Source organism: Ammospiza caudacuta, chromosome 19, assembly GCF_027887145.1.
Source record: "Ammospiza caudacuta isolate bAmmCau1 chromosome 19, bAmmCau1.pri, whole genome shotgun sequence".
Classification (NCBI taxonomy): domain Eukaryota; kingdom Metazoa; phylum Chordata; class Aves; order Passeriformes; family Passerellidae; genus Ammospiza; species Ammospiza caudacuta.
In genome coordinates, this window is record NC_080611.1 from 9,027,646 (window position 1) to 9,047,407 (window position 19,762).

Sequence of the window (19,762 nt, forward strand, 5' to 3'; positions counted from 1 at the left end):
CATCCCAGAACATTCCATCCCCTCACAACCCCGACCCAAACCGCGCCCCTTTGGGAGCGCTGGCCGCCGGTGGCCACGGGCAGGGCGCGGATCCGGGAGAGCCCTCACGGCGGCCCCGCCGCCTCCGCTGCCCGCCCCGCGCCCCCCGGGACCCCCGAACCTTCGGAGCACAGAGTGAAAGCACCAGAGGGAATTAAGACACAAGGAATGGGAAAATTATTAACACGTAACCAACCTCTCTGTGGGAGCCCACGCGCCGAGCAGGACCCTCCAACAGCCCTGAGGGGCTGGACCAAGATGGGTGGAGAGCAGGAGGAAACCCTCAGCTGCTCTGAGGGGCGCACAGCGAATGGGACAGAGAGTTCTCTTCGCGCTTACAGAGGAACAAGGAGGCGCCGGCGGTGGGCGCGGGGAGCCGGGGCCCGCAGGGGCCGCCGTCGGTGGCCACGGGCGAGCCCTCACGGCGGCCCCGCCGCCTCCGCTGCCCGCCCCGCGCTCCCCTGGACCCCCCCCAAACCTTCGGAGCCGAGCCCACGGCCCGGCCTGGGGGCACCATTGACCGCCCGGCCCCGCCCGCCCCTCGCCGCCCCTCGCCGCCCCTCGCCGCCCCTCGCCGCCCCTGGGCAGCGTCAGCCGGGTGGGCCCGCGGCTGTGCCCGAGGGACAGGGAGCGGATCCGGGGTGCGGCCGGCAGGGACGGTGCGACTGCTCCCGCTCCGGCCTCGGTGCCCGCAACGCCGCCACCACCCAGAGCGCCCTGGCTGCGGAGCGCACCGTGCACAGCTTCGGAATCACAGACGCAATTCGGCTGGAAAGACCTCCGAGATCATCGAGTGCAACCATGACCCAACATCACCGCGTTATTGAGACAAACACAGGCAGGAGAGCTCTGAGAAAGCACCTTTTCGCTCTTGAAGTTGTAAATAAAGTATCAATACCTCTCATGGCTGGGTGGAGTTTTCCCCCGGCCGAAAGATAACGATTTCCTTCCGGCCTCGTGGTAGCAGCATGCTCAGAACATGGAGAGACAGGAAGGCCCATGGCTGAACAGCAGTGCAGGTATCAAGCACGTGTGCTTGCAGGGAATGTGTATTCATGGGGAGAACGGCAAAGTTCTGTGAGGAACCAGAACAGCTGATGGAAAAGGGCCCACTTTCTGAAATGATGGACTTACCAGCTTTGTTGGACTTTAAAAACTCCAAACTTTGCACTTAAAACTTTTAGTTGAGCAACTGATGAAGTAAGAAGTGGTTCAGGAGAGGGAGTAACAGCATAAGGGGCAGGGAGGGTATAAGAGATTATCAGTAAGGAAATCTCAATGTCAGACAATGAGGTGGCAGAGAACTAGTGGGGATGTAGGAGATGGCCACACAAAACAGGATGTACTTCAGATCTGGTCTCAGAAGTAGGAATCCTACCAGGCTGCTGCTCCAAACTCTATTCCCAGCTAGTTAATTTACTAGAAAATGCATTGCTTGAGAGAAGCTGCAATTTCTACTTGAGTGCAAAATCAAGAAATATTTCCCTGTCTTATCATTATGTCACTCTTCAGTCACCAGGAAACTGCACAAAGGAACACTTGCTTCCTGTTCTTGTACTTTCCCTTCATTTCTCTGGTCCAAGGATAGCATTTATGTTGATTTCTCAGGTTTGTGGCTCTGTAAACAGCCAAGGACAGCACTCTTTCAAAAAACATTACATGTTTTTTAGGCATGGTGGACAGAAAGCTGAAGTGTAGATCAGAGTTTTGCACTCTCACCTCAAGGACGTTGCTAACAGATCTCAGCTCCCCTCTACCCTTCATCACTCTCATCACTCTAATTCGTTTTTGTCACATAAAATGTAAAGGTAAACTTTAATAAAGTCCAGGAACATATTTGCCTTTGTACAAAGAAGTTTAAAAATGCACAGTCATGTTACAACTATGTATAGTTTTTCATAAATGTCCAGTTTGCAATAAAGTGTATTTAGAAACAAAATCTTCCACCAGGTCTCCCTGCAACATCTTCATAGCTCGCCAGTGAATGCTCCCACAGTTTTCTGGTTTGCCTTGGGGATGACTTAGCTCCTCCTTGATATAATCCAGCCAGAGGTCTTTAAAAGAAAAATTAAAGTTCTGGTTAGATTTTAACTAGATATTATTTAACAAACATAGAAAGCCTAACTAGAAACTCTTTTTCTAAGTGTCTTTAATATTAATGCAGTAAGGTTTAATTTGTGACTACAATCTCCTTTGCACCTTGAGGAGCACCCTGGGTTCTATTCCCAGCTAGAACAGTAATGTCTGTAGAAATAACACAAAAATAACTGAGCTGTGTGCTTTCTTCAAATGAATATTACAGAAAACTTGATTATAAATATATAGCTCCACACTGTTCATAAATCCAAATTAAAAGTGATCCACATCTCTTATGCCAGCCAGTGATTTGCTCCTAATTGTGCTGAAGCCACCCCAGTGCCAATGACCCTGGGCTGACAGTGGAGGGTCCCTGCAGTGTCCTGCTCTTGATGGCATAGAAGAAATGAGCTCCACTCTGCATGACAACAAGCACAAGGGCAGAACAAACAGATACCTTTTAAAATGGATGGAAATAAAAGAGGCAGCAGTGAACGAATGAATAAATAATAAAAACCAGAATCCCCCTTACCAGTATTAGTTGAACCAAACTCCCTCAAGGCACGTTCATAGTATTCTCTCAGATGAAGCATTTTGCAGGATTCCTAAAAAAGGAAGGTATTAAAAGGCCACTTATTTTGTGCAGAAGTGAATCTGCAGCATGATTAGATTCTGACAAAGGAAGAGAGTCATGGCAATTACACACACACTGCTGAAGATTAGTTACCATGGAACTTGGGTTTGTATCACATCCAGTGAATCAACTGCAGAGGACAAACATGAACTGATCACAGACTAACACCACTACTCTGCTTCCCATTTAAATCCCAAGTTAGAACTGCATTTTACAAATACAAAACATTAATTGGACAGTCAACAACTTACTTGCTCCTTTTCTATTTGGATCATCTTCCTGAAGAAGTCAAGTGAAAATGGACGATTTTCACACAGGCTGAAATAAAATAAGTCACTTTAGACTTAAGGACTTTTAACATATACCTTAGAATAACCAGGTTTGAAGGTAATTTTTTTTTACCTGGTAAAGAGTCTTTTAACTTTCTTATAACCACTACTTCTGTAGGTCCAGTCAAGATACATTTCCTTCATAGTCACAGATTCAGCAGGTGTTGTGGCATGCAAGGATCTCTGCAAGTTTAAAAGGAAAATAACCAACAAAATAAACAAAAAATAAACCTATCACATAGCTTACAACTAAATGGCTCAATTAGTGCTTCTCCCTAGTTAGGCATCTGACACAATGGAGATCTCCTAAGTCTAAAACACATTTCTCCTCCAGTATTCCATATAGCTGGAACTGGCATTTCCTTAAACCCCTTCATGCAGAGGGTTTCACAATACTCTACCAACAGCTGAATTCAAGCTCCCACCTGAAATATGTGTTTTATGTGCTAAATTAGAGAGGAAAAAACCACAACCAACATGCCAGGCAAAGAGAAAATGTTTTGCCCTACACTACTGAGGAAATCCATAGTGAGATTGAAGTCCTCATTCTGATTTTGACTTTTCTGTAACAAGACTGATGTTTTCACACAAATTAAAAAATTCTCTTTTCCATGCTCAGATAAGCTCTGAAAACAGAGCAAATGTTCTAGACCACAAAGTAGGAGTCCAACATTAGCTGTGCTTACAAACATCCATATGCCTCAGAACGTGGGAATGACATTTGTGCCTATAAATCTATGTCCAACTGTTTTTTTTTAATGCACATAGTTTGGTTTGAAATTCTTTGATATCTACACATCCATGAAGGAACTTCAGTATAAAGCATTTGTTGCATGTTCCATACACACACACTGTTCATTTTACTGACACAGACATAAAAGTAGATTCTGATTAGCCAAGTACCTGGTAGAGAGCTTCTGTGTTCTCCTTGCTGTTTGTGCCCTCACTCCATTCCACCCAGAGGGTCCACAATGGCAAAGTGCCCTACAAGGTCAGCAAACAATCAAATGGCTGAAACAATCAAGTGACTCTGATTTACAGAAACAGACAGCAACATGGCCATCAGGTTCTGTACTACCTGCCATAAAAAATTCCCTTTGGACACAGCTCTTGGAAAGACAACTTTGAACTGCACATTGAAATCACTTCTCATTTCCCTCCTCACTTAAAGGATAAATCATCCTTAGCTGGACAGCTGTGCTGCCAGGGATAAGAACCAAGTTCTGCAGCACTGAGCACTGCAGCACACAGAGGTGACTTCAAAGAACAAAAAGGAAAGAAACCTTCCTGTTCCCTCACTCATTGTGCTCCGGGTTTGAAATGAACAGAGCAGGAGAGTACACAGCTAATTCAAGGCTTGAAATACCACACAGGTGTATCAGACAGTGAAGAAAAGGAAACACATTTTCCATTAAGACACAAACACCAGCTCACTGCTAGGACAATATGTAAAATGTCAACTGTAAGCATTCAGATTTTAAACATGTGAATTTTAAGTGAATTGACAATTTCCTAATACTTGGGAATGCAATTTGCATGTGAAATGTAAGCTTCTTATTTCTGACCTTAAAAATGGTTAGGGGCTTTAAATGCCTTGTAAACAAAACAAAAACAACAACAAACAAAAAACCACAAACCAACCCCAAAAAAAACCCACAAAACCACAAGCCAAACCAATAAAAACAAAGAAAAAAAAAACAAAGCAAAAAAAAACCACCACAAAATAACCAATCATCAGGGGTTTCTGGCCCAAGACTAATGCATGTAAGTCCACTAAACCACATTAAACCAGCACAGACCTTCGATTTCACATGTTTAATGGCTTCTTCAAAACACTGGGTCACATCATCCCTCTTCAGCTGGATCAGCACCTGCAGCCTCATCTGCCACGTTTCCACGGACTGGCTGAAGTGCCTGGTTGCAGCTTCTGCCACCTCCACAGCCTTCTCAGAGAGGCTGGAGTCCAGTAAGAGCTGCAGCTAAAACCCAGCAGATACAGCTTTGTTAAAAACAGGGCTTTGAACCAATATTGTTCATCTTTGTGTCTACTCGAAACGGCAAAGGCAGGCACACAAATAATGCAGGAAAGCCTCAGCATCTGTTTGTTCTGTGTCAGTTCTTACCCACTGCTTGTACAGAGCTTCTGACAGCAAATTGGACTCATGGGCTTTGCTGAACACACTCAGTGTCCTCTCCAGCCTCTAAAACCAACAGAGAAGAATAATAAGAAAACAAGCATTATTCCTATATATACCAGATTCCAGCATTCCAAGAGGCCCACTGGATTGTGTATCATGTCAGTGAAAATCTAATTACACATTATGTGTCTAGTGCTCTAGGTACCTACAAACATTCCAAGACAAAGTGGAAATCTGAGCATTTACTTCTCTTCCTTAAGGAGCAAAGAACAACACTGCATTGTTCTTTTAGTGTAATACTAGGGAACCATGGTGCACAGGAGAATTAATTAATTCACTGAGTCACATCTAAGCAGAGATTCATAATTAAATTACCCATGTGCCAGCACCAAACTTTGCTCAGACTTATTTGCAAGAGTCATTTTAATTCATGCTCTTCTTGAAGGACCTGTCAGTGAATTTTTAGGATCCCCTTCAACCCAAACCATCCCATGATTCCATGATTAACAAGTCTGCAGTCTTAGCTTTTATCCAAAGAGGTCACTGTACTTTACTGACAAGGCTGGTTAATCAGGTCCAGGTTAATCATGTCCAGGCAGGCCACCTGTAAGCCTGGCAGTAAAAGTGATCCCCCCAGATGGAGATTAGGTTATTTTTAATGATGGCCACAGGTAAGTATTTTTTATAAAATGTCAAGATCTATATGCTTCTTGTCTGAGCTATTACAAAACTCAATAAAAACAGGGCTGATTTGTTAGAATTATTTCCTAATAAATTTTACCTTTTGCTTTAATTCTTCACTGTTGGTTTTTCTGTTGTACCTCTCTAAACAAAAAGTGATGTAGCATTTCCACATGTCCTCTGTAGAAGCAAAGGCATAATATCACACTTCACAGAATCACAAGAATAACAACAAATATTTGTCTTTAAGAAATATAAAGATACAAAATGTGATACAAAGTGTTAATGCCAACTTTATTTTAAAATGTTGTATTTTAAAATAAAGAGAAGCCCTAGATTTATAACATTACACTTTAAAATTACTCCCCAGTCCAAGATGGAGGCAGTAACTCTTGGTAAAGAGCATCAAGTTCTTAGATCAGCTGAGACTTTTAAAGATCTCTTCCAACCCAACTATTCTATGGCTTTTAAGGCTGTACAGCAGCAAGTTTGAGACCACTCCACAGATAGTCCCTTGACAGCCTCCTCCACAAGAACAACACCAGAGGCTGAAGCTGGATATACACTCCCCTGGCAACCCAAAACCATTTCTTACTCACAGCTGACCAGCAGCAGACACATGTTCAGTTAAGCAGCTCCTCCAAGAGCATAAATACATTGGAAAATAACCCAAATAATACATAAAATAGATCCCAAGAGGTAGCATCTAAGAACTGCTTGCCTTCCCTTAGGTATGGTAGAGCCTGCCATCACCTTCAAGGCTTTTATAGGCTGAGAAGCAAATGTTAAAATGCAGGCAGAACATTTCACCTGTTGGGACTGCTCCCACAGCTTCATTAAAGACTGCACAGCACCGTTCCTCTCTCTGGGCCATTTCTGAGACCTTTTTCTGCTTTGTGGAACTCTCTGTGGGCTGCAGGGAGCCCAGCTCCAGCTCCCTGCGGGCCATGTAGTCCCATGTCAGGGGATCATCAGCATGCCTGGCCTGCAAACTGAATACAACATGTTTGTAACAGCCCACAGCCACCAGTCCCTACTGTAGGTATGCTTAGGAGGGTTGTTAGACTGCTAGAGAAATGTAGTTAATTGCAAGTAACCAAATGCCAGAAGAAAAATATTTTTCCCTTCCACAAGAGAAAGACAAAATATTAGCTTTTAAAAATATTATTTAATATGGATATTCTTCAGAAATAACATGAAATAGACAGGGAGCTGTCAAGAGAGATCTTTCTTTTGAGAGGAACAACCAGAGAAACAAAAGATGCAAAAACCCCACCAAAGTACAGTAGGAAAATCCAATTCCTGCAATGAATTTACAGAAACTGAGTGCACTAATTATTCAGTGACAACTGTATTTTACCTAAATGTTCCTAGCAGATTTTAAAAGTCCTTTCTGAAATTACATACATACATACATCCTCTTCTAAAGATCATGCTTTTGTTTTTCTTAAAGGATTTCACATAAGCCTTAACACTATTTCCCTAGAGGAACGGCCTTTACTTCTGAAACTCCAGTCAATGCACTATAAGTTACAGTTATAACTTAATGAGAATGTGTTTCTAAAAAACCAAACCAAATTAAAATAAAAATACAACACAAAGCCCCAACTCACCTTTCAAGGATTTCTTTTTGCAAATCTTGGGTAAAATCAAAGAGCTTTGCAATAGAGAGGACAGCCAGCTGGAACTCAACACCTGCATTTCAGGAGAAGATAAAACTATCAAGTGGAGTATTTGCTGAAGAATTCCTCAAGATATTACATCAATTGCACTTTGCATTTCTGTAGCTTGGTTCCACATGCAAATTTAATCAGCATCTCCTCTACTCCCTCCCTTGACCCTGCCATAAAAACCCTAAATGCTCCACACTCAGGACAGATCTCTCCAAAGCTGCACAAAACAGATGTCGATGAATTGTGTCCATCTTGCATCTCCACAACTTACCTTTGAAAATGCCAAGTGACACGACTGGACATAATCAGACCATTGTGAATGCCCACCAGCCATTACCCACCTTACTATTTTTAGGTGCTTACAAATAATTTATATGCCTATTTTTTTCCAGTATTTCTACAGAAAATTAAATTAAACCAACTCTTTCTGAAATTTTCTCATGTTCTTTTTCCCCACTAATTTTTAATGTTCGTTATTGTATTTTGCCCAATTCTTCCAAAATATCCCCATCTATCACGAGCAAAGATATCTGCTACTAGCTTGCAGTTATTTTACCCAATTCTCTCAATAAAATGGCTTATTTTACCAAGCCTGCTTAATTTCAAATTTAGCCTGGTTTATTATTAGTCTGAATTCTTACTTTTTTGCCACTCATGGTAGCTGATTAGTTGTGATCTAATGTTCAGCAAAGTAAAAAAAAGTGTGTAACTCTGAATTGCCCTTCAGTTTTCTTTTGGTAACAATCAAGTTTGAGGCTGTAACCCAGCACTAGGCCTCTTCAGCCTGAAAGCTGCTGTGCTGGAAGAGATGTCAGCCTGCAGGAAAGACATGCAATCAGAACTACCATTAATTTATATCTGGCAGTTAATAGGTTCTACTGAAAAAAAATTGTGCATTTGAAAAAAAAGATCTCACTGAAGCCAAGTCTATCAGCATTGCCTACTGCAGGACTGAGTTAAAGGTTACAATTTTCTTAATGAATAAGTACAAGAAATGTTCATTCACCTTTAATTTTCTGAGATGCATCCCTGTAGACTATGCGAGCCATCTCCCCATTGAGAATTTCTTCAGAGTAATTGAACTCCCCCTGAAATATCAAGCACATCATTGAAGAAATTATTGTCCTTTCTCAGCTAACATTTTTGCAAACAGGGAAAGAAAAATCAGAAGATATTAAGGTTTTTCTTCATGCAAGTCTATTTTTATGTAATTTGTACAAGTCAACTATAAAGAAATGAGGCAGGAAGCTTGACTATTACTTTCCAGAAGTTACTGTTAATTTTCATACTAGGGAATGTAATAAAAGATTCTAAAAATGCAAAGAAAAAATAATGTATGAAGTATTGGAGCTGAGCATCAGCAAATACTTGAAAAGCTCCACACAGGTGCAGGACATGGACAAAAACTTTCTCTAAGCCATTGTCAAATAAACCATTAATCCAAACCTGTGAATTTCAACATGTAATACACAAGCAGACAATATCTCTTAAGTAAGTTTAGCTGACCTACCAGGTCCATCTTTGCTTGTTCAAATTCCTTCTTCTCCTTCCTCTGTTTTTCAGCATGCATAAGCTCCATTCTGAAATACTGCAAGAGTGACAACAAAATGAAATTACTGGGGATAAATCACAAAAATCTAAGTCCACAAACAGGGTAAAAAAAGCTCTGGGGAGATACAAATCAAGACTTTGACACATCCCACACATGTCCCAGAGCCTTGGTTTTTGAAGGTTTGTGCACCTACCACTATCTGCCCTGTGTATTTGCCCAGAAATTTTCAATAGGTAGCAATGATATTTTTTAGTCCTTCTTTAAACCTTAACTTGCCCCCAAAGAAAACCAAGGTCCTCAATAAAGATTGGGGATGCCAGACTGAGCCTGACAACTACATCCTAGCAGAGCTTAACAGTACCTTAGAAAGGAATTTTGGGGTTGTTTTTTTTAATATTTTTGACATTTTCCTGCTGATAGAAAAACAATTTTCTCCAGACAGATCTGGGAAACATGCTGAATTGATTTTGCTCTGATTGAACAAGTAGGTGGTCTCAGAAGAAAAACAGGAACTCACTTCTTGATAAAGTTTGGGGCACTCAGGATGGAAGCGCAGAGCACGAAGGAACAAGTGCCTGGCACTTTCTGATGACAGTCGTGTCTCCATTTCCCACTTTGCTGCCATAATCCACAGTGCTGCAACAGGTGACACAAATAAAGTTATTTAACCTCTCAACATGAGCTCAGCCCCAGAATAAGACTGATTATCTCCCAGTAAAACTGTAAAGCAGACAGGCAGATCCAGGAAGTTTAATCTGGTTTAGCTACAGATCTAATGATGCCTTCAAAAGCCAAAAGGCTGTCATGAGCAATTGACATCTCTTGTTTCTACACCTACTGAGTCCCCAGTGCACCTGGGAATTGGTCATTCTGACCTATTTCACAGCCCTTTGACTGCCCAGCACCAGCCCTGTCAGAGCCCTTCTCTGCAGCAAGGCAAAGAGCAGAGAGTAGGAACTTCAGCCCAACAGCTTGAACTGAGATCTACAAGAACTTAAACCAACACCAGACAATCTCTGCTGAGGCATTTATGCAGCACTCACCATTGTGTTATTTACCTGGTTTATTGGAATGAATGGCCAACATGGTAGAAAACACCTTACTGAGTTGATGTTTTGCATTCTGTAAAAGAAGCAGTTTTGTTTCACCCCCTCTGGCACTGAACTGAACCCCCAGCACCAGAGTTTCAGTAGGAAAGGTCACAAGCTGTAGTACAATTGCTCAGAAAAAGATGCTTCTCTGCTACTTTACCTACAGCAGAAAGTTTGTCATATTTACTCACTAGTGACCAGCATTTAAATGTCACCACATCAGAGTAGCATGGCTTACTCAAAATTCTGAACCACACAGCCAACACAAATGTTGCCCAAGTCCCAAACCCATGGTTTCACTCCCCTCTTCTGAGATTCTATTTTCCTTTGGCCACCTTCACCACCATGCAAAGTAACCTTCTTCAGTACAGAAATGACAACACCTGAATGCTGGTAATAATGTGAAGCCTTGCACAGGTAATTTTATCAAGTACAAAACTGACAGAATTGGGCTTTTCAGCACAGTCACTACAATAAATATTTGGAGCAAAATCACAATTCACAGACAAGTGAATCACTCCCTCCAGAGAAGGTATAACCAATATTATGGTTCTCACAAACCAACTGGTATTCCAGATTTAATGCATTCAGCCTCACCTTTGCCCTTGCAAGCATCAAATTTCGTACTAATTCACTCTCAGGCAAACTGTACACTTGCATACATCAGTGAAAATCCCAAGCAGCTCCAACAACACTATAAAAATTATTTCAGTATTACAGCATGTAGCAGTAAAGTTTGTACCCCTATCTGAAATCAAGTTTCAGATATGTGAATAGCCTCAAGCTAGGTAAGATCAGGATTTGAAAACTCACCCATTGCTTGCAAAATGCAACATGGGAAAGCCAGAGCTGGACATCATCCTGTTGGAAATCAAAAGAAGAAGAGAATCAACCTCACAATGTACAGGATCACTTGTACACTGACCAACAACACACCCTTGGTACAATGACCTGGCATACAGGAAAAAAAGAATTCCAAATCTCAGTACAAATAAACTTACTTTCCATTTCCCTGTAGCTCGGTTGAAGAGGCTGTGGACTCTATGCAGAATAGAGTGCTCAATTTCATCCTTCTTAAACGAATATCCAATGCGCTAGGAGGAAAAAAATACTAATTGTATTGCAATGGAAGATTTGGCATGAAGTATTTCGCACTCTTTAACAGCTGAAAAACTTACTGCTCTCCTTTTCTTGATCAGTTCCAGCAGATTAACTTCATACTAGAATGGAAAGAAAACCATTTAACAGCAAATGTGGAGGCCCATAACAGCAAGGCAAAAGAAACTACATCAAGTTTGTTATAGATATCAGGTGAACAAAAAACATTACAGTCAGGAAAACATAAGCAGTAATTTGTGGCTGGGTCACTACAATTCCACATTCACTGCACAGGGCAGCCCAACAATCCCACCTTGTGCCTTAAAGCATTGCCCAAACACTCCCTGAGCTCTGTCAGGCTCCAGCCAAGACCATTCCCTGTGAAGCCTGTTCAGTGCCCGAGCATCCTTTCAGGAACCGCTTCCTATTACTGAACTTACTAATTCCCCTTAACTACACACATCAGGGAACACATTCCCGCTTTACACAGCACATCAGGGAACCGGGGGCTCTACATCCCTGGAGAGACAAGAAACTACAGGAAAAGGTCTCAACACTGGAGAAGGCTGACCCCAAACTCCAGCACCAACTCCTGGCCACGCTTCATACCCTGGTGCCAGCAGCCGCTCACAGGGGAGCACCAGGGACCAGCTGAGGAGGGGGCTCCGTTTTCTGCCCTTTTTCCAGCATGAGTCCCTACAAAACCCGGGTCTAACTGAGCTGGGTCTGCACCGAGAACTGCCCCGCTCTGCCGCTCGGTGAAGCCTACCTGGATGTAATTAATGAAATCCTCCTTCCGCAGCGCTCTCCGCTGGATTTTGTACTCCAGAGCCGAGGCTTTCCGCAGGACAGCCCTGCGGGAACCGGAGATCAGCGCCCGGAGCGCTCCCGGCCGCACCACGTGCGCTCCCCCGCCCGCCCGGGCCCGGTCCCGGTCCCGGCCCCGCTCACCGGATCTCCTTGTGCGTGAAGAGCCCGACCCGCTCCAGCTGCTCGAGCTCCGGGATGCGATCCTCCAGCCGCTGCTCGATGCGCTCCGCCATGGCCGCGGGGCTCCGTGTGTCCGGCCCGGCCCAGCCCGGCACGGCACAGCCCGGCACAGCACAGCCCGGCGCGGTTTCCGCCCGCTGCCCGCGCCGCTTCCGCGGCCGCCGCGCCCTCTGCCGCCCCCTGCCCGGCTGGCGGGGCCAGCACCGCAGCGCCTCCGCGGGCTCGGTCGGGATGGACGGGAGCTCTGGAGATCGCCCAGCCCGACCTCCCTGCCTAGGCAGCGTCACCTGCAGCAGGGGACACGCAGGTGGCTTTGGAATGCCTCCAGAGAGGGAGACACCACGATCTCCCTGGGCAGCTGTTCAGTGCTCTGCCACACTCCACGGAAAGAAATTCTTCCTCGCGTTGAGCTGGAACTTCTTGTGTTTTAGTTTATGGCCGTTGCTCCTCATCCTGTCGCTGGACATCACCGAAAAGAGTAGCGGCATCATCCTCTTGGCACCAGCTAAACACGATGGCATTGGGCAGGCTCGGTGGTGGAACATCAGCCTGGAACTGCTTCAGCACTTTGCTTCTTGGTGGGATTCCTCCAGGAAAAAAGGCTCTTTGTCTCTCACATGGCACCTTCGTTCTTCCCACCTTCCAAATTTTTGAGAAAAAATCGTTTACTGTGAGGGTGGTGAGGTAATGACACAGGTTGCCCAGAGAACTTGTGGATTCCCCATTCCTGGAAGTGTTCAAGGTCAGGTTAGACAGGGTGTAGGGGACAGTGTCCCTGCCCATGGCAGATGGTTAGAACTAGATGATCTTTAAGGCCCCTTCCAACCCAGAACATTCCATGGGTCTATGATTCTGAGAAAATTAACAATAAAACCAGGCAAGAGTAAATTTTTGTTTCTGAAATTAGGGATGTTCCAGAAAATAAAAATTGAGATGTGAGATGAATTTATTGTGAGAATTGCTTAAATGCATATTATCCACAGCAGTATCTGCTGCTTAGCTTTGACTTGTCACTGCTGCCATTGAGCTGGTCAGCCACAGAACCAACCCCACCTCCAAACCTACCCTGTCACAGCCATCGCTGCCTCCTGGGGAAAAAGCAGGTGTTTGTCTCTGAAAAAACAAGTACAAGGGGAAGAGGCAGCAGACTAAAGGAAAGAGGTCTTCTGGTACAGAATTAGTACATAACAGCCAAAAAAAAAAAAAAAAAAAAAAAAGAGTGATTTTTACCTTTACAGTCAAAGTTTTTAACAGGTGTTGCCTGAGCAATCGACTTTTGTTAAAAACACAGGTAAGACTAGAACTATCAACAACAGCAGTAATTTTTTCACCTGCTGTGCTTTGGATTTGTGGTGGCTTTTTTCAATTTTGGGACCAATTAGGAAAAAACAAATTCTTAGTGGGACATGTGTAGCAACTTTTCATTCTGACAGGAAATAGTGACATGATTTTCCCAGAAGTACTCAAACAGAAAAGCTGCCAGGAAATGGAGAGGCACCATCCATCACAAGACCAAGCAGTACAGACTGGTGCTGCATGCAGAAGTTGGTGGCCCAGGCAGCTCTGGATTGCAGCTGCCTCATGCCAAGGGACCCCTCACCCACCCCACAAGGACAACGGCAATTCCTGATGGAGCCTGTCCTCCTTGGAGACTCCCTGGTCCTGCCCTGAATGTCCCCCACAGCTGGAGGGGGATTGGCACAGCCCTCCCAGCACAGCCATCCCCACTGCAGAGCCAAAGCCCTCAGTCCCTTGGGACCTAAAGCTGAGTGAGTTCACCTCCCACTGGGTTCAGCTTTCAGTAAAGTAGCACAGCAGTCCTCAGTGGTGGTGGAAGAGTGTTATTCATAATCACCAGTAACTTGTTAATTATATTGGGTTTGATATATTGAGATGCACCAGCTCAAGCTGATTCTTGTGCAAGTCCACAGATTTTACTAAAATAGCCCTTAAGGAGAATAGCAGTGGGCATCAAAAGTAACATTAGCACACTGAATTGCTGAGCAAGAGTGTGATTGGAATTACTGCTGGATTATTTAACTTCATTAGAGTATTTTTGCATCTGAATGCATGATTTTATACTAAAAAGCATTCTGTACTTAGAGCTAATCTGTCATGGTGCATGTAGATCCCAACATGTAAATGACAGCGCTACATTGCAGCATAGGAGATATTAATTGAAAAGGGAAATGCCATGAATTGAAAAGGGAAATACCTGAAAACCTCTGGAAAATTCTATTTCTATCTTCTTGCTCTCCTCTCTCTTCAACCATTCAGCTCTTCTTCGGCTGAAAATCAGCAGTAACTGATTTTGGTGAGATAGCAACATAAACAACAGAGTCTTCCAAAACTTTGTTTGATTGTTCTGTCAGTCTGTAAAAACTGCTTTCTGATCAACCCCCAGTGTTCTGCCACCTGAAGTAGGTCAGGAACTTTGAAACTCACCAAACCATCCATAACTGTTCTGATGTAGGTGATGGAGAAGTGTGTGCACCCTCAGGGGCCACAGCAACCTCCACCTTGAATGTGCCTCCAGGAGAATTCAGCCCCATGCACAGATCTACCAACAGGTCTGAGAGTTCCCCACACACTGATAACAATGGGTGTCCAGCAAGGCCCCAGAGGGCATTAAATTTCTTGCTAGCACTTGTCAAAGCACCACAATATCATCCCATAGAAGCACATAGGCACAGCACAAACCACTCTGCAGGACCCATCACTGTGGGACTCAAAGGATCAAAGAATGGTGTGCACCAAAACAATAGACTCCCCAAGTTTCTAGTTTAGGGGCCTGGTACTTCCCACTCAAAACCACAGAGTGAGTAACAATAAGATTTAAAATACTGAACTTCGTTGATGACCTCGCAGGATTATTTACAAAAAAAAAAATTGATCAAAACACAATTGAAAACATTTTTTGTTCCCTCAGATATCCCTCCTTTCCTGTAGATGGAACAAGTACAAAAATAAAAATGCCTTTCCTTTTCTTCCCCCAGCAAAACAATCCTTAGAACAATTAACATAACAGACTGTCAAAAGTGCTCATAGCAAAGTGACAAACGCCGTGAGTGGCAGGCAAGCCCAGCCCGACCCACCAGAACACTGCATGCTGGATTTGTCATGCAAATCAAAATGGAACCTGACATGCTCTTTGTTCATTTCCCTTTCATAAAATCTACTTTAAATGCCTCCCATGTGCCTTGTTTTGGAAGCTGACATTCCAAATGCATCAGTGCAAATTAAGGAGGGATCCATTACCAATAAAGACGTTGCGATACAGAGAGTTTCAACAAATCTTATTGGGAAAACTGGAGAAACAACTGCTGCAGCTGCCAACTGCAGGGTCCCACAGATTGCTGCTTTTATAAAATCTCTTTAGAAAAACTCCATCAGTAGGTCCTTATGGAGAAGTTCTGGCAAGCTGTCACAGCTTAATATTTATAGATTATGTCAGCAAGCAAGGGATACATTGTGAATGAGGAATAATCACACTGGTTTTCCTGTAAGTGTTGTCTATATTAAAACATTTAATGGTTAAGGTGCATAAGATAAATATTTAAATTACAAATTGATTTATATCTATCTTTTACATTTCTGCTATTTTACCACCTGAGTGCAGAAACAATTACAGCTTTTTAGAAGATGCCCCCAGATGTAAAGTATTTTACAATTAACATGTACTTTATGAAAATGCCTTTTAAACAATGAGAGTAATGTTATGACCTCATGAAAATAATTGAGAAGTTTCCACTGAATTCAGTTGAGCCAGTGGTTCATCCCTTAGGGATATATTTTTAACAAAGCCCTCAAAGCATTTACTGAGCATGTGGGACTTCGATTTAAAGATATATGAGCACATCTGTTAATAAAACAGTTTGGAATTTACTCTCAAAAATAGACTAACCCAAATTTTGGACTACATTAACTTCCTTAGTTTTGTAATTAAAATAATTTACATGATTATTTGGTTTCACCCCTGCCAAAATCAACAGTCAATCTGAATAAATAGTGGTTTCATCACTGCAATTCCACTCTGACAGCTAAAAATTTAGATTTAAGACTTTGCAGTTGGGCAGTTGGACTGTTCCATACCAGGATTAATCCTGGTGCATGTCCTAGACAGATGTTATTTTATTCCATTCTGATAGAAAAATGCTGGTCTTTGTCAATGCATTGCTTTACTCTTGCAGCTTGCTGGCACTGACCCTGCTACTTTAGATGTGAATCCCTCCAGGAACTTCATTCACTCACTCTTCTCTTTTTTCAGCTCTAAGTGGTAAAAAAACCCCAAACCAACAAATATAAATGCTTTCATTTAATGCCTTAACAGAACTATTATCTGATACTTTGCATATCATCTCTCTTAAAAGGCAAAACCTTTACTTTCTTCTCTGCGTTGGCTCTGAACTTGAATTTTTATGAATCAGATTTTTCCTCCTACTCATTTTGAGGCATTCTGTTTTGCCCCAAGATCTGAACATCTACACACAGGGAATTTCCAGTGAAGGGGAATGATGCCTCTGGAATTGTTTCCTTGCCAATTCACATCTGGCACTCAGTATAAGATCCATCTGCTTATTCAGGGTCTCCAGGGGCTTGCACAGTAGTGGCTCTGAGTGTGCCTTTTAATTTGATTTTGTCATTTGGCTGGTTGGTGAGTAGCTGACAGTCTGTCTAAGTGCAGCAGGGCAGTTACAACTGGTCAGCCATCATTGCCAGTTCATAACCCAGTGGAATGCCAGTCACATTTCAACCATTTGAAACTGTATCAGTCATCTCCCCTGCCTACCACCAAAATGTCAACACCACAAAATATATTGCTTAGTTATCTTTAATTTAATTTATTTCTTGTCTGTTGCCAGAGGTCTGGAGAGCAGAGTCATGCTAAGCTTAATTTACCTCACTAACCTGTCTGAGTTTCGAAGGGTGGGTGAAATTGTGGCATGGCCTTGGGTGACCTCTGTCATAAGTAGCAATTTTGGATAAGATAAAACTTCCTCAGAGCAAAACCTCCTATCTTTTAAATGCAAGCATGTTGGTGAGAGCATCGATTGTACTGGTTCAACAAAAAGCATCCATCATACCACATACAGATTTATTTCTCCTTCCAAAAACTGGAATTAGGATTGGTCACAATTTGCCTCCTACTGTGTTTCTCACATCCTTCTATAGAGATGGTTTTAGAATGGTAAAAGTACTTTGAACACAGTCATGACAACAACCAGTAAAACTCGATTCTAATGACAAACACTTCTTCTGGAGTATGGATAATTCAGATTATAGTGTGCAGAATCATATCCTCCCAAGCAGCATTCCAAAAACAAGATAAACTCTTATAAAAGTGTTGTGAAGCAACTTCTGGCATATGAAACGGCTGATAACTCTCCTATGAAACATTTAGATAAGTTTTCCATGTGTGAATTTTGTGTATCTGTGCTAACTGGTAAACACTGGGAACACAGTTTCTGCCCTGATCTTATCCTTTAAGTAACTGATGGTGATAAAATTCCAAATTCTCACTTTATTAATCTGTACTTGGTTTAGCCACAAAAGAAAGAATTGGTCCCTGTTAAATCTTATCCCTCACTTAAAGCTGAAATTAATTAGCTAACTAATTCAGTTGAGGTTTTATTTTACTGTCTATTGACATGTTCTTTGATCCTCCAATATTTTTCTTTTTGAGTGATTGAAGATTTCATTCTTGCACTGTCAACAGACCTTTTGTTCAGAAACTTCTATTTACATCTGTAACTGACTTAATTCTCAGATCTTCCCAGCAGTTTCTCTTTGATCTCTGCATTTCTGAGTTTAATCATTAAGTTTGCATCTGAAGTGTTTCAGTTGCCGTATCTTTCACAGTTTCCGGGACTCAATTAAGAGAACACAAATACTGAAAGTTCACTTAGAATCATTTTTTGACAGTTTTGTGTGTTACACAAACTGCATCTCTGAAATTACAGCATGAACTAGAATGATTCCTAGTTCATTTCCATGTGTTAACTATTTAAATTTCAAGATTTGGCATGGATTTTTTCTGTGTAGTTACTATATTTCTGGTTTTACATTTTAATCATCTTAAGAGATGTCCTACCTTTCTAGAGCAAATAATTTTATTGGGCCCAGGCTTTTCACAATGCTTTTGAAACAAGTAGTTTTAGTTCACTATCTCGATTCTAATGACAAACACTACTGCTAAAAAGCCACCAGGCAAAAATAAATCATTAACTGAAAATCAGGAAAAAATTTCAGTGTAGAAGAGTCATGAAAAATACAGCAAAACATCACTAAGAGAACTCTAAGAAATAAGTCCTAAGCAATTCTGACTACTAATTCTCACTGACTGTTCACCATGTGAAAGCAGAAGGCAGGTGACTCCCTGGTGCAAAACATCCTGTGCATTCACTTTTCACTCCCTGCAATAACTCAAGACACACGAGCAACCTGCTGGCTGAAAGCTGGGCATTGTGGGTGCATTGAATTCCCTGAGGACCAAGTTCCTTGAGTGCTGTGCTCCTGGAATACATTTGAGCAGCTCTGTACAAAAGCAGTCCCCAGCCAAACCCGTGGATGAGAATCACACGTGGCTGCTCTGTCAACCTCTCACACACACGGGACATTCATGGCTACACTTGGGTTCCTGTGGGATCCCAACTCTTCCCTTTTGCTGTGCTCCATAGTGCTTCCCTTACAGCAAAGTTCATTTTCTCTTTGCTGAGATCCCTGCTTATTAAAACAGAGCAGCACTGTACACTAATATGCAGAAAAACCAGACTGAAACTGAGAACTTCCACCCCAACAGCAGCACAATCCTGCCATCCCAAATACACCCAGTACTGCACCCACTCCTGTGCTGTGACTCAGGGAGCTGGAGCTGCTCCTGTGCTGTTACTGCTCCTGTGCTGTGACTCAGGGAGCTGGAGCTGCTCCTGTGCTGTTACTGCTCCTGTGCTGTGACTCAGGCAGCTGGAGCTGCTCCTGTGCTGTTACTGCTCTCATGCTGTTACTCAGGCAGCTGGAACTGCTCTCATGCTGTTATCCAGAAAGTTGGAACTACTCCCTTTCTCCAGGTGCAATATTATGTAGCCTCTGTTTACAACAGTCTGGGAAAACACTTAGTGGGTGTTGACTTTTGTTTTCCAAGTAGGTAGGGAAGAGTAGCTTATCTAACAAGTTCTGTGGCCAATTACTGTTGGTCTACATCAGATCAGACTGAAAATAAAAAATGTGAACTGAAACATGAATTAATAACTATTGCAGGTGAAGTTAACTGAGCACCCAGGGAAGTTTATTTGTGTAAATGAAAGAAAGGGTGCCACTGAAATTGGTCTGCTTTTGGAGTACAGTGACACAGATGGGACCTTCCCATCTGTGCATGAGGTGGTTTTATTTGTCTTGGTTCTGGAGCATTTGTGTGTCCTCACTTCTCCCATGGAAAACCTGTGTTTGGGGACAGGGTGTGAG

At 42.8% G+C, this 19,762-nt stretch overlaps 1 protein-coding gene across 1 annotated transcript; it reads right to left on the minus strand.

Moving 5' to 3' along the window:
* Positions 1–1,839: 1,839 nt before the first annotated feature.
* On the minus strand, positions 1,840–12,417 carry UTP6 (UTP6 small subunit processome component). The gene is made up of 19 exons (XM_058817329.1): positions 12,263–12,417; positions 12,081–12,165; positions 11,392–11,433; positions 11,215–11,307; positions 11,027–11,074; positions 10,181–10,244; positions 9,640–9,758; positions 9,081–9,158; positions 8,577–8,658; positions 7,511–7,592; positions 6,708–6,889; positions 5,998–6,077; positions 5,202–5,279; positions 4,878–5,057; positions 3,982–4,062; positions 3,152–3,261; positions 3,001–3,067; positions 2,648–2,720; positions 1,840–2,093 (listed from the first exon to the last, which is right to left on the minus strand). Exons 1-19 carry the CDS (start codon positions 12,352–12,354, stop codon positions 1,936–1,938), a joined length of 1,794 nt encoding a protein of 597 aa, XP_058673312.1. The 5' UTR covers positions 12,355–12,417; the 3' UTR covers positions 1,840–1,935.
* Between the last annotated feature and the right edge of the window lie 7,345 nt (positions 12,418–19,762).